This window comes from Gopherus evgoodei, chromosome 13, assembly GCF_007399415.2.
Source record: "Gopherus evgoodei ecotype Sinaloan lineage chromosome 13, rGopEvg1_v1.p, whole genome shotgun sequence".
Classification (NCBI taxonomy): Eukaryota; Metazoa; Chordata; order Testudines; family Testudinidae; genus Gopherus; species Gopherus evgoodei.
Window position 1 is genome coordinate 12,251,298 of NC_044334.1, and position 12,767 is coordinate 12,264,064.

At 44.0% G+C, this 12,767-nt stretch overlaps 1 protein-coding gene and 1 long non-coding RNA gene across 2 annotated transcripts; one reads left to right on the top strand and one right to left on the bottom strand.

The window, feature by feature from the left end:
* Positions 1-1,214: 1,214 nt before the first annotated feature.
* LOC115660905 lies at positions 1,215-1,831 on the bottom strand. Its single transcript, XR_004002972.1, has 2 exons — positions 1,753-1,831; positions 1,215-1,597 (listed from the first exon to the last, which is right to left on the bottom strand). It is a non-coding gene; the product is annotated as an uncharacterized LOC115660905 (long non-coding RNA).
* A 146-nt stretch (positions 1,832-1,977) lies between these two features.
* Positions 1,978-8,145, top strand: RAN (RAN, member RAS oncogene family). Its single transcript, XM_030582773.1, has 7 exons — positions 1,978-2,078; positions 2,885-2,927; positions 3,991-4,075; positions 4,157-4,282; positions 5,381-5,568; positions 6,304-6,474; positions 6,608-8,145. The coding sequence occupies exons 2-7, from the start codon at positions 2,892-2,894 to the stop codon at positions 6,650-6,652; spliced, it is 651 nt and encodes a 216-aa protein (XP_030438633.1). The 5' UTR covers positions 1,978-2,078; positions 2,885-2,891; the 3' UTR covers positions 6,653-8,145.
* The last annotated feature ends 4,622 nt before the right edge of the window (positions 8,146-12,767 follow it).

Below are 12,767 nucleotides of genomic sequence, written 5' to 3' on the forward strand. Positions count from 1 at the left end.
AACCTGTTTTACTGGCTGGCTGAGAGTCACGTCTGACTGTGAAGTGGGGGTGCAGGACCCGGTAGCTTCCCCAGGACTCCGCTGAGGTGGGCTAACTGTGGGAAGCTCATGGAGGGGCAAAGGATGCTGAATGCTCCAAGGAGAGATCCGAGGTGAAGACGTGGGAGCTTCTTGCCCTGAAAACAGTCTGCTCCAAGGGAGAGGATGCTCCCCAAAGTCCTGACTGGCTTTGTGGGGAGCAGTTCCAGAGCATCGCCCGGTAGGGTGACCTGACAGCAAGCGTGAAAAATCGGGACAGGGGGTGGAGGGTAATAGGAGGCTATATAAGAAAAAGACCCAAAAATCGGGACATCTGGTCACCCTATTGCCCAGGGACTCCATGACACATGGAAATGGCAACAAACAGTACAAGACTTTCAAAATCTTGATCTTAAACTCAGTACACATTATATGAAAATTATCTACAAAGAAAACCACCAATAAATAATATTGCTCCAAAACGTCTGTTAGTCTATAAGGTGCCACAGGATTCTTTGCTGCAATAAATAATAGATTACGTTTAATAGCACAACGAATCTGAACCACTTAATAAATTATAGAAATGCTAAAGTGATGCCATCTGTGAAGTAGGAACATGTCATCTAACTATTGCAAAGAATAGTTATACAAGGAGAGTATATTTTGGCTAAAGACCTAGGGGAAAACCAATACACATTTTAAAAAGTTGCTATCAGATCTCTGACTATGGCCGGGGTGAAAGTAACTTAACAGGACTTACTGGTACTGCTGGAGTCATGAGGAGGCATGGCCTCAACCATAAGAGGCGGGGCCTCTCAAAATTTAAAGGCCCTGGTGCACCAGCTGTGTCTGGGAGTCCCAGGGCCTTTAAATCAACCCTGGGCTCTCAGCCAGAGCTCTAGGCGGGCAGGATTCAAAGGGCTCTGGGCTGCCCGCAGCTGCAGGAGCTCTGAGCCCTTTAAATCCCCGCCACGGAAGCCAGTGCGGTCCGGCACAGCATACTGGCTCTTGCCGGTATGCTGTACCAGACCGTGCCAGCTTACTTTCACCTCTGACTATGGACATAAAAGGCCCATAATCTCAAGGAGAACCCATTAAACTACATGGAAGTTGGTTTAAGACTGGTAGAACTGATCCAGCTAAGCTTTGAAGGTGGGGATAGGAGCTATTTCAAATCTGATGCTTAAACCACTCCATTAAACATGTTATGCTTTATTTACACATAGGCATACATTCCTGTGGAAAGCAAACCAGAGCATGCAAAAGAACAGTGACTGTGAAGGTGATAAAGCATGTCTCAGCTTTACATAAGGGGCAATATCTGAAGCAATTAAGTCCTTTTGCTGCTTCTAAGTAGGGCCTGCCCTCACCCTTCTCCTCCGTCTCCACTGAGGCTCCGGCTTTACCGTCGCACCTGGGGCTGATAACACCGCCCGAAATGCAGGGCGCTGAGCAAGCTGGGGTGCTCCGGGGCTGCCTGTAAAACGGGGGGGTTGGTCCCTCCTCAGGGTGGGGTTCTGCACACGAGGCCCTTGGAGGGCGGAAACGGCGAGGCGCGCTCAACCCCGCACCCCGGAGGCTGCAGAAGAGGATTTGTTTTAGGCAGGGGCGAGGAGCGGGAAAACGAACGCGGGAGGCCACAGCCGCCTTCTTAGCAAGGGCCGCGAGCGAGCCCACCGCCACCCCCAGGCCCAGGCCCAGGCCCAGGCCCAGAGCGAACGTTCTACGTCACACCTCGTGGGCGGGGCGCGAGCGTCTCGATTCCCGCGCCCCTGGACCCGGAAGAGTGGTTGAGTCCCTTTCCGCAGCTAAACGAGAGCTTGCGCGTCTTCTCTGAGCGCTCTAACGGCGGTTAGAAAAACGTCCCAGGCAGCGGCGCGCGCTGGTGGAGGGAGGGAGCGAGCTCCCGGCTCCCCCTCCTCCCATCACGTGACGCTCGACCACTCCCTCCTCTCGTTGTGTCCGCGCGGCGTCGCACTCCGGGTATTTGAACCGCGCTTCCGCCATCTTTCCAGCGCCTAGTCACTGAGGGGAGCGACACCGAGAGACCTCTCGGGAAGGTAACGGGGCCAGGCCTCCGCGCATTCCCTGTCGGGATCGGGAGAGGTGGGATGGGTTTGGGAGGGGTGACTGAGGGGGGTGGGAGCCGTCGGTCGCCGCCTAGGAATGGGGCTGGGGGAGAGCTGAGGCCTGGCTGGGGGCCGCTCCCATCTCCTTTCTTTCGCGATGGGACGTCTGGGCCTGTTCGCCACATAAGGCGCGGGGCAGGCCTGGCTGGAGGAGCAGAGAGGGGCTGATGTGGCCTGGGTGCCCGCAGAGGGGGGAGGGGAAGTGGCGCGCGCTGCTCCGTCATCGTGGCGCGGGGAGGCCGCGGGGCCCGTTGGAGGGTCGGGGGAGCGGGAGGCAGCCTGGGCCCCTCCGGGTTCCCGGGCCCCGGTTGACTGAGATGGTCCCGTCTCAGAGGCGGGATGTTGGCTCGGCGCGGAGGGAGGGAATTGAGTCGGACATCCCGCAGGGCGAGCCCAAGCTCGCCTTCCCCTGGAGGCGCCTTCCCGGCCCCGTGGTCCAGTCCTCCCGCATCGGGACTGGCGACAGGGGGTTCAGGTGGCTCCCTCTGTAGGGCCCGGGGGGCAGATGGGGAAGCGCTGCCGCCATTATAGCTCATTCTCCCGCCCCGTGCGGCGCGGCGCTTCCTGTCCCGATGAATGGGGCCTGGACCACGCGGGGAGTTGGCGGGCTGGGAGGAGCCCGAGCCTCCGCGTCGGAGGCGGATGGTGACCGCAGCGCAGAGCTCGGCGCCCACCCCCGCTGCCGGGCCCTGCGCCGTCTGGCGCGCTGAGCTCTCACGCTGCCATTTCTCCCGCAGACCCAGCATGGCCGCCCAAGGAGAGCCCCAAGTGCAGTTTAAGGTACGGAGCTGGCGTGGCGCGGGCAGGTCTGACTCGCTGGGGCAGCTCCATGCATCATTCCTGGCCGGCGTTAGCGCAGCTGCGGATTTGGAGCTGAGGTTTTGACTCCACTTACCAGTATAATAACTTTTCTCACACTAGGGCCTAGAGTGAATTTCTGTTATGCTGTACATGTTAGCCGCTATGCCTAATTCGGGTTGTAGTTTAATTTAAACTTTTTAAATAGTTGTGGTGCACAACATAAAATTTATTCCGGTTGTGAATTAAAAGTACTTCCAAATGCTCCCTCTCCCTAGTTCCTTTGTCACTTTTTTGCTTTGCGGTAGTCTCCTAGCTTACCACTTATTTCCTGTGTTGTGTGGAAGTGTCAGATGGCAGGAAAAACTCATTTTAGGTAGTGTGCTAATCAGTGCACCATGTTACACACTTTCTCTGACTCCTTGCTATATCAGTCTTGGGCGTTTGTGTAGAATCGGAAGACAATCACAAATTATTTATTATGTGATGTCCTGTTAAACACTTTAGAAGGTAAACTGTCTTTTCTAAAACTCAAATACTGTCATATTACATATTTCTTGGTTTGGACAATGCAAGTCAACTTCTTAGTGTGGCTTTCGTGCTAGTCCAGTGCTGTAGTGTTTGAATAACAAGTATTGTAGGAGGGTCTTGTTAACTGATCCAATTTTTCTGAAAAATAGAAATGGTTGTATACAACATACTGAAAAGATGTGCTTTAAGATTTGGCACTTTCAGGCCACATCTAAAATGTTTTTTTTTTTTTTAATCTGGTTTTAATAATCTGTAACTGGTAGAACCAAGTTTAACACTTTTCTTTTAATTGAAAGCTGAAACTGTGATAATGTCAAATAATGAAACATAACAAGCTGGGCATTAACTGCTTTTATGTGATTTATAACTAAAAAACAAAACCATGTAATCTCCCTGCATGAAGCAATTTCTAGGATTGGTGTTTTAGTTAAAAATTAGCTAAAAGTGGCTAATAGTTTTGTAAGGAGACTTTAAAATGTGTTAGCTTAATTTGTTTTCTGAAATCTTTCAACAGCTTGTCTTGGTTGGTGATGGTGGTACTGGTAAAACAACATTTGTTAAACGTCATTTGACTGGTGAATTTGAGAAGAAGTATGTAGGTATGTTTAAACAGTTGGCGATTCTAATGTTAGTTTCAAATATTACATAAGCAGTTTCTAAATGTAACCTTTTAATTGCAGCCACACTGGGTGTTGAAGTCCATCCTCTGGTGTTCCACACTAACAGAGGCCCAATTAAATTTAATGTATGGGACACGGCTGGTCAGGAGAAATTTGGTGGTCTGCGGGATGGTTACTATATTCAGGGTAAGTGTAAATAATCTGTAGTTTTTACAGTAGCTCCCCAGTAACTTTACAGGGAGGGGTTAGTAATATGACAATAGTTGTACTAAAAAAGAGCATCCCACCCTAAGCAAACTGTAACCATGCCAGCATTAGGAAGTTATCACACTATTCTGTATATTGTTTCATAATAATCTATGACACTCTCCAGTAAAATATATGGAGATAGCTCTATCTCATAGAGCTGGAAGGGACCTTGAAAGGTCATTGAGTCCAGCCCCTTGCCTGTACTGATTTTACCCCAGATCCCTAAGTGGCCCCCTCAAGGATTGAGCTCACAACCCTGGGTTTAGCAGGCCAATGTGCAAACCACTGAGCTATCCCTCCCCATTAAATGGTATAACAAACTAATCAAGAAATGGGTTGCCAGGCTTAAATTTCCCACTTAAAGAGAATCAGAAACTGCATTAAAAAGAAATATTTCCCTTTTTAGATTTTTCTAAAGTAGCTGCTATTTATGTATTTGACTCAGTTGAGTGCATTTAATTCTTCGCAGAGCATCTGTAAAGAGTTTGTTTTTACCTGCCTTTAGAAATATGAGGAACGAAGTCTGGCCTCTTTGTTCTTTGAAAAGTTCCTTGGGCTAGGGTGAGAGACATAAGTTCATCTTGAGATATGTACCGTAAACTCTCAAGTTGCTGAAGGCCTGAATAGATTGTCTGAGACTGGTTTACACCTATTTGAATGATGTTTTTGAGAAATATATGGGCAAATCAAACTTCTTGGGGAAGTCTTTGTGTACCCTATCCATGTGATACCCTGGTTTTCAATGGGACTACTTGTATGAATAAAATTACTGGGTGATTTAGGGTTTGTAGGATTGGACCATAAGATGTGAGCAGGCAAATGATCCTATGCTGGTCTAAGGAACTCTTTATATTTTCCTATGGAGCAGAAGGTGTACTGACAGAATTATTAGGCAGAAAAAAACCCTGTGAAATACTCTAAGGATAGAGTGGACCGAGGGTTATGCTTACAGGAGGACCACTCATTCATATGTCTTTCATCCAGCGCTAGTAAATTATTTCTTTAGATGTATAAGTTTTCATATTTATCTTTCAGCTCAGTGTGCCATCATAATGTTTGATGTAACATCAAGAGTTACATACAAGAATGTACCTAACTGGCATAGAGATCTGGTACGAGTATGTGAAAACATCCCTATAGTGTTGTGTGGCAACAAAGTGGATATTAAGGACAGAAAAGTCAAGGCAAAGTCAATTGTCTTCCACAGGAAGAAGAATCTTCAGGTATGATTATCTGTTTTCAGGAAGTCTTGTGTTTTGATTTTCCTCTATTGGCCGTTGTATTCTGAAGGTAAAATGCAATGCTGAGCACTTAGCATTTCTCATTACCAATGATAGTTAACTACAAATGCAGTAAAAGATTAAATCACTTCTTTTTTCCATATGAACAGAATTGAGGATCGTAACAGTTGATACAGATAGGAAGTTAAAGGTGTTATATTCCCTTCATTAGGACTAATGTTGACTTCTGACAAAGATGTAGGACCCTGAACTCAGTCTTGATATAAAGCTCTTCATCATTTAAAGAAGCTGATAACAGAGTAAAAAGGGAACCCTAACATTCATTAGAATTTGATAATTCAGAGCAGGTAGGCCAAATGTGAACCTGTTCAGAGTGGAGCTCTTCACAGTCTTGTGCACTTAAGAAAAATAAAACAGATTCTTACTGGAATAAAAATCAAGGTGTAGATCCAGAAATCTGATGCCTTGATAGACAACTGAAATGTCTTAACTTGCTTTTTTGTTACGGGACTGTTTAGTGGCCTGTTTCTATCCACGTGTCAACCAGTTTAGTTTCCCAAAGATCACTGGGAGTAAAGCAGGTGAAGACCTTGCAATTGAGACCTTTGTTACAGCCAAACTTAGCAGTATAACAAGGTCTGACTTTCCAACAGTAGATGTGTCAACATATTTCAGCTGTGTGAGGGTATGTATATATGACAGTTCTCTCTTTTGCAGTACTATGATATCTCAGCTAAAAGTAACTACAACTTTGAGAAGCCCTTCCTCTGGCTTGCAAGGAAACTAATTGGAGATCCCAACTTGGAGTTTGTTGCCATGCCTGCTCTTGCGCCCCCAGAGGTTGTTATGGACCCAGCATTGGCAGCACAGTATGAGCAAGACTTACAGGTAACTGCTCTCTCAAAATGGTACAGAGTTCCAGTGTTTGTCCATTTCTCTAACATGGATGCCTGAGAAATCAACTGCTACAAGGAGTTCAAACTCTATAGCTAGTTGCTAAATAGAATTCTGTGTTTTTCAGATTGCTCAGACCACTGCCCTGCCAGATGAAGATGATGACCTGTAAGGGATGAAGCTGGAGCCCAGCGTCAGAAGTCTAGTTTTATAGGCAACTGTCCTGTGATGTCAGTGGTGCAGCGTGTTTGCCACTTTATTATCTAGCTGAGCAGAACATGTGCTTAATCTTTGGGATGCTGAGAGATGAATGGGCTTCGGAGTGAATGTGGCAGTTTAAAAAAAAAAAATTCCTTCATATTTTGGACCTGCATATCTAGCTGTTTTTTGGACTGCAATTACTTCCCCCTTGAGTTTCAAATCCAGTTAAGACTGCTGCAGTCACAACACAGTATTCAGTGGTAAATCTTGTTTGTTACTGTCATTCCCATTCCTTTTTTGTTTAGATCATAATAAAGTTGTATTTCAAATATCTAAACAAGTGAACTTTCATGCATTGTTAGGAGTATTTTAAATAATGTCTCCTATCTTTGAATAGATGCTAACATAGTATTGAATTTTAATTTGATTTTTTTTACACTTGGAATAGGTATGCAACAAGTAGTAAATTAAAAGGTAATATAGTAATCTTACAGGCTTCTTGAAGCCTGATTTAAACACTGACTTTTAAACCGTGAAGTGTAATTTAACTAGGAAAAACAAAAGCAGTGAACTTCTGAGGGCTTGTCTATGGGTTAATGTACTTGCATGCTAGGGGTGTGTGAGTAGTCTGCGTGGACCATGCTTGTGCACACTAAGAGTTCCTTAGTACTTACTAGGTAGAAGTACACCAGGGAGCTTTTAATGTGTACAAGCATGGTTGACATGGGCCAACCACTGCATGTGTTAATATGCTTTTTAAAATCACCCCCTTGTGCACATTACCCTACCATGTAGACAGTCCCTGAAGGATTGTCAAGTGTAAATGGATTGAAACAAGTGTAAAATGTAGGTCTAAACCTGTTAATGGCTGCATTTGAAATGCAGATACTGACTTCTTGCAGGGATTCTTATTCTAGGAATACAGTACCAAGCCCAACCTCCATACTACCTTTTTAAAAAAACAAACAAACCAATCTTCAGTTCTGATTTGCAATTGTTTAATCTATTAAAATGAACTTTGAAATTCAGAGGGCTCCATGCTATAGCAACCAGAACGTAGTCAGCAATAGGCCTCTTTAATATTAAGTGATGTACAAATTATAGCAGAGCTAGTGTTCTGCTATATTTAAGGCTGAGTGTTCCTCAGTGAATACAGTGAAATGGGCTCTTCGTTGAGCATTGTAGCTCGCTTTCCACTGAAGAGTTACAGTTAGTAAAACTTGAGTCTAATTCCATGCTTGACTGAACTACATAAGTCTTTACCAAACCACAGCTTATTTCAGCACAGATAGTGGAAAATGTCAACTTCAACACTAAATTTACTGGCACTTATATCAGCTGTACACACCAAAATGGAAGTTTTTAAGGGAAATAATTTTCAGTAGTGTTCAATTAAGTACATGAATCGGTCAGTTTTGTATTTTTGGTTTCTTAATAAAGTGAAACATTTCATTTATTCCTCAACTTGCATGTTTATGTACATAGTTATTACTTGGATAATACTACCACCCTAAAGCACCCTTGTTACCAGCAACAAGTGTACGGCCATAGTCATTATCAACATTTCCTTCCAAAAACGTAAGTCAGATATTAATTGTCTAGATTCACTTTGGAAACTAGTTTACAGATAGTTATGGCTTAATGGGAAGAGCAGAAGTGGTCCTTCATGGGCAGGATTAATAGCAGCCTTTTCATTCTGCATTTGATCTTATCTACAGTCAAAACATCCAGGTTCTCTTCCCAAGCTTGTGCTGGACTGTGCTAGAGAAAAAAATCAATCTGCTTGAATCAAACAGCCCCTGAACATAGGCTTCTGCTTCATATATTAGCCTAAATCTTAGTGGCAGATGTCTACAGTTTGAGGTAGAGCTGTGATTTGATTCCTGATTTGAGGAAAAACGTACTAGTTCTGAGCAGACTTGCACACTAAACATAAGAGTGGTCACAACAGCATGAGCAATGGAATGGGCTAGCTACATGGAATGTGTGCCTGTCAGAGACCCTATCCCTGCTCTTCAGACACCTAGCCTCTTCCACTGCTGTGGCTACACTGCATTTAGCATGCTAGTTTAATCAGAGCTAGTGAATATTTAGCCTTTAAGCAGCAATTGCCTCCACAGCTGAGAATGTAGCTGCACCCTAAATTGGTGGTCTCCAAGCTGGAGTGAGGCCCCAGCCACTCTGCCCCTGGCTCCAGCCCCAGCTGAGGCCCTGGGTTTAGCCTCAGCTCCTCACCACAGTCTGGCCCTGGCCCTGGCCCTCTTGGCATTGGGCTGAACCGCAGCTCCGGCTCCCTGAGATGGTGGGGTGTGGACAAGTTACATTATGGCTAAGTGGGGACACAACATAAGTTTGGGGGACCACTGTCTAAATGAACACTATTAGCTAATGCTGCCAGGTTTAAAATCACCTATTTACTATATTAGGTTCTACAACAGATTTTTTGATTTTAAAGTTCACTGGTTCCTTTTGGGGAAATAGATTAATTTCGGTCTTGGTATTTTTTTCCAAATCAGTATGTGCAAGTAGCTTTATATACTAGTCAGTTTGCAAGTTGGCCCTAGCTAACTGCCTGCCCTTTCTTTCACTTCCCTCCTCCCCCAAAATGGTCTCTTGTCACCACTTTTGCCCCTTAATTGTTTTAGCAGGAGAACCCCTAGTACTTGGGACATCTTTGTTTTGCATATGTTGTGGCTTCTGCAAAGTAGTGGAGTATGGCTACAGTGTAGTTTTATCTGATGTGCACATACTTTAAATGTAAGACATCCAAAGTGCAAACAACTTCATGAAATTGTGCATTTTGTAAAATGCCAGATCTTTCAGTTGTTGGAATTTGACCTCTAGTGACCTTACCATTTTCTCCCACCCCCCCTTCCTCAAATCTATCAGTCTTCCTGGACTTTTTCACTGCAATATCATTTGGCCTAGTAGAGTAGGCTGGAATCTTTTTTTGAAATCTCATTGCAGGTTTTTCAGGTGACTGGAGGATGGTGCTGTAGAATAGCAAAATTATTCCATGTTTATAGGGCTGAGATCATGCTCTCCACAGACTAAGGACCTGAACTGATCCTGAATTGTCAATGAGGCCAATATCACATGTTGTCTTAGTGAGTACCTGCAGTGTACAATTACAACTTTTGTCAGATTTTTTTTCCATGAACACTCTTGTGATAAGAAATAAGATCAGTTTTTGCTAATGTTTCAGGACTAGTTTGTGTTAGAGCCCACTGTCTTGCTAAATTTAAAAGCATGATGAAATTTTTAACCATCTTATAATGGTAGCTTGTATATGTTGTTAAAAAGGCTTAACTGAATTGTTTTAGAGCTGCCAGTTGATAGTATTATTTGAATGTTTGCAAACAGAGAAAATTAGGTAGAACATTTCCTGATAATTAAAGACAATCTGCATAACTATGTCTTTAAATCATTTAAATCCACTCATCTCAGCCTGAACTACAGTGGTACTACCACCAATCATCATCTATTCTGCCTGTATATAGTACCTTTTTGTCCTAAAGTGATAAACTGTTGCAGAGAATTTTATTCTATTTATTTTCTTTGATTCTTCCCACCCCCCCAAATGTTGATATTGCTTGCCCCTTAATAAATGGTCAGGAAAATTAATCTTTCCTTAAACTGTATGAATACCTCCACCTAGTGGTATGAGTTATACATTAGAATACAGTACTTCACTTATTCCAAATAAATGCCTTAATCAGTTAGATCCAAACTTTGCACTTTTTGATATTCCACTTACATGGCTGCTGAATTTTCATTTTAACTTGGGATACAAGTAGGATCACTTCATATGCTGTCCTTTTCACATGATTTAAGTTGGCAAGTCTGCCTCTGTATGAGATTTACAGTTTGACATTTTGCAACCTGAACCAAATATGTTCATTTTTTAAAACTTTATTTTGTCCTTGAGGTTCTGCATTTTTGCTCTAGCTTTCAAATACAGAATGGGGTATTGGCAAATATACTATGCCTGGTACTGTGCTGAAGCTCCAGTATTTCAGATGCTAAATCTAATGGACATTATTGAAAATAAAACATGAAAATGAGGCAAAGAGCCTGTACATGATCTTTTTCATTAAACATGCTAATGATATTTGAGCTATGTCCTGGGCTATGCTAAGTATTCATTTTACCACTCCCATTGGCAGAGGAGACTGAAAGCTGCCCTTAGTGAACAGTTGAATATTTCCACAGGAAATCTATAACAGCACTGGAATGCGTTGTATGCTATTTTCACCCATTTGGGGAAGAGAGGTTTTGTTGGTGCTCTTTTTGTTGGTTCCCTCTGGGACAAAGAGTGAGACCAAGCAGGTAAACCAACTACTAACAAGATCTTGAAATAATGCATCTAAAATTACAGAAATTGTAAGTAATAGCAAGGAAATGTGTTAGATTCTTTTGTTTTAGCTTGTGAATTTTCTTGCAGGAACTTAACTAGTCTGCCCTCAGGCAGAGGAAAAAATCTCCAGCTGCTCCCAGCTAAGAAGTGTCCTTTTAAAATCCTATGGTCTGTACTTCTGGTTTAAAATGATCCCACTATGCTACCATCATGTCAGGGTTCCCTCTGAACTCTGGGATACAGGTATGGGGACCCGCATGAAAGACCCTCTAAGCCAGTGGTTCCCAAACTTGTTCCGTTGCTTGTGCGGGGAAAGCCCCTGGTGGGCGGGATTGCTTTGCGTACCTGCCACATCTGCAGGTTCAGCCAATCGTGGCTCCCAGTGGCTGAAGTTCAATGCTTCAGGCCAATGGGAGCTGCTGGAAGTGGCACGGGTCAAGGGGTGTACTAGCTGCTGCTTCCAGCAGCTCCCATTGGCTTGGAGCAGCAAACTGGCCCGGTCTGCCAGGGGCTTTCCCTGCACAAGCGGCGGAACAAGTTTGGGAACCATTTCCCTAAGCTTGTATTTCACCAGCTTAGGTTAAAAACTTCCCCAAGGCACAAATTCTTTTCCTTGTCCTTAGATGGTATTGCTGCTATCACCAAGTGATTTTAAACATTCAGGGAGGGGCCACTTGGAGCCCTATTCTCTTCCCCCCTGCCCCTCCATTTGAAAATATATTTTCTCCATTAGTCCTTCTAGTCAGGTGCCAGCTAGGCAAATTGACCTGATTGACCTCTTACAGGTAGCTCAGTGGTTTGAGCATTAGCCTATTAAAACTAGGGTTGTGAGTTCAATCCTTCAGGGGGCCACTTAAGGATCTGGGGCAAAATCAGTACTTGGTCCTGCTCCTGTAGGCAGGGGGCTGGACTCTATGACCTTTCAGGGTCCCTTCCAGTTCTATGAGATAGGTATATCTCCATATATATGCTGTACCTCTGATCAGAAGAGATTTTATATTCCTGCATACATAAAGGTTGTTACCCTTCCCTTTATATTTATGACAGGGGGAAGCAGTAGATCTGGCATATCTTGACTCTAGTAAGGCTTTTGATACTGTCCCTCTATAACCTCATAAACAAACTGGAAGGGTATTTGAGTGGAATCCTGCAGGGATCAATTCTAGGTCTGGTTCTGTTCAATATCTTCATCAATGATTTAGATAATGGCATTGAGAGTCCACTTAGAAAGTTTCTGGGCAATACCAAGTTGGCAGGGGTTGCAAGTGCTTTGGAGGATAAAATTAAAATTCAAAATGGTCTTGGCAAACTGGAGAAATGGTCTGAAGTAAATAGGATGAAATTCAATAAGGACAAATGCAAAGTACTCCACTTAGGAAGGAATAATCAGTTGCACACAACAAAATGGGAAATGACTGACTAAGAAGGAGTACTGCAGAAACATCAGAGTTATAATGGATTACAAGCTAAATATGAGTCAACAGCATAATACTATTGCAAAAAAATAAAAATAAAAGCAAACATCATTCTGGGATGCATCAGCAGGAATGTTGTAAGAAAAAACATGACCTGTGAGGAAAGACAGGAAAAAAATGGGTTTGTTTGGGCTGGAGAAGAGAAGACTGAGGGACATGCAGTGGCAGATTACTTGCCCAGAGCTCCTGCTGGGGTGCAGGGTCAGGGCATTGGGACTTGCCCCACTCTGCCCGCCCAGTGCTCCTGCCGGGGA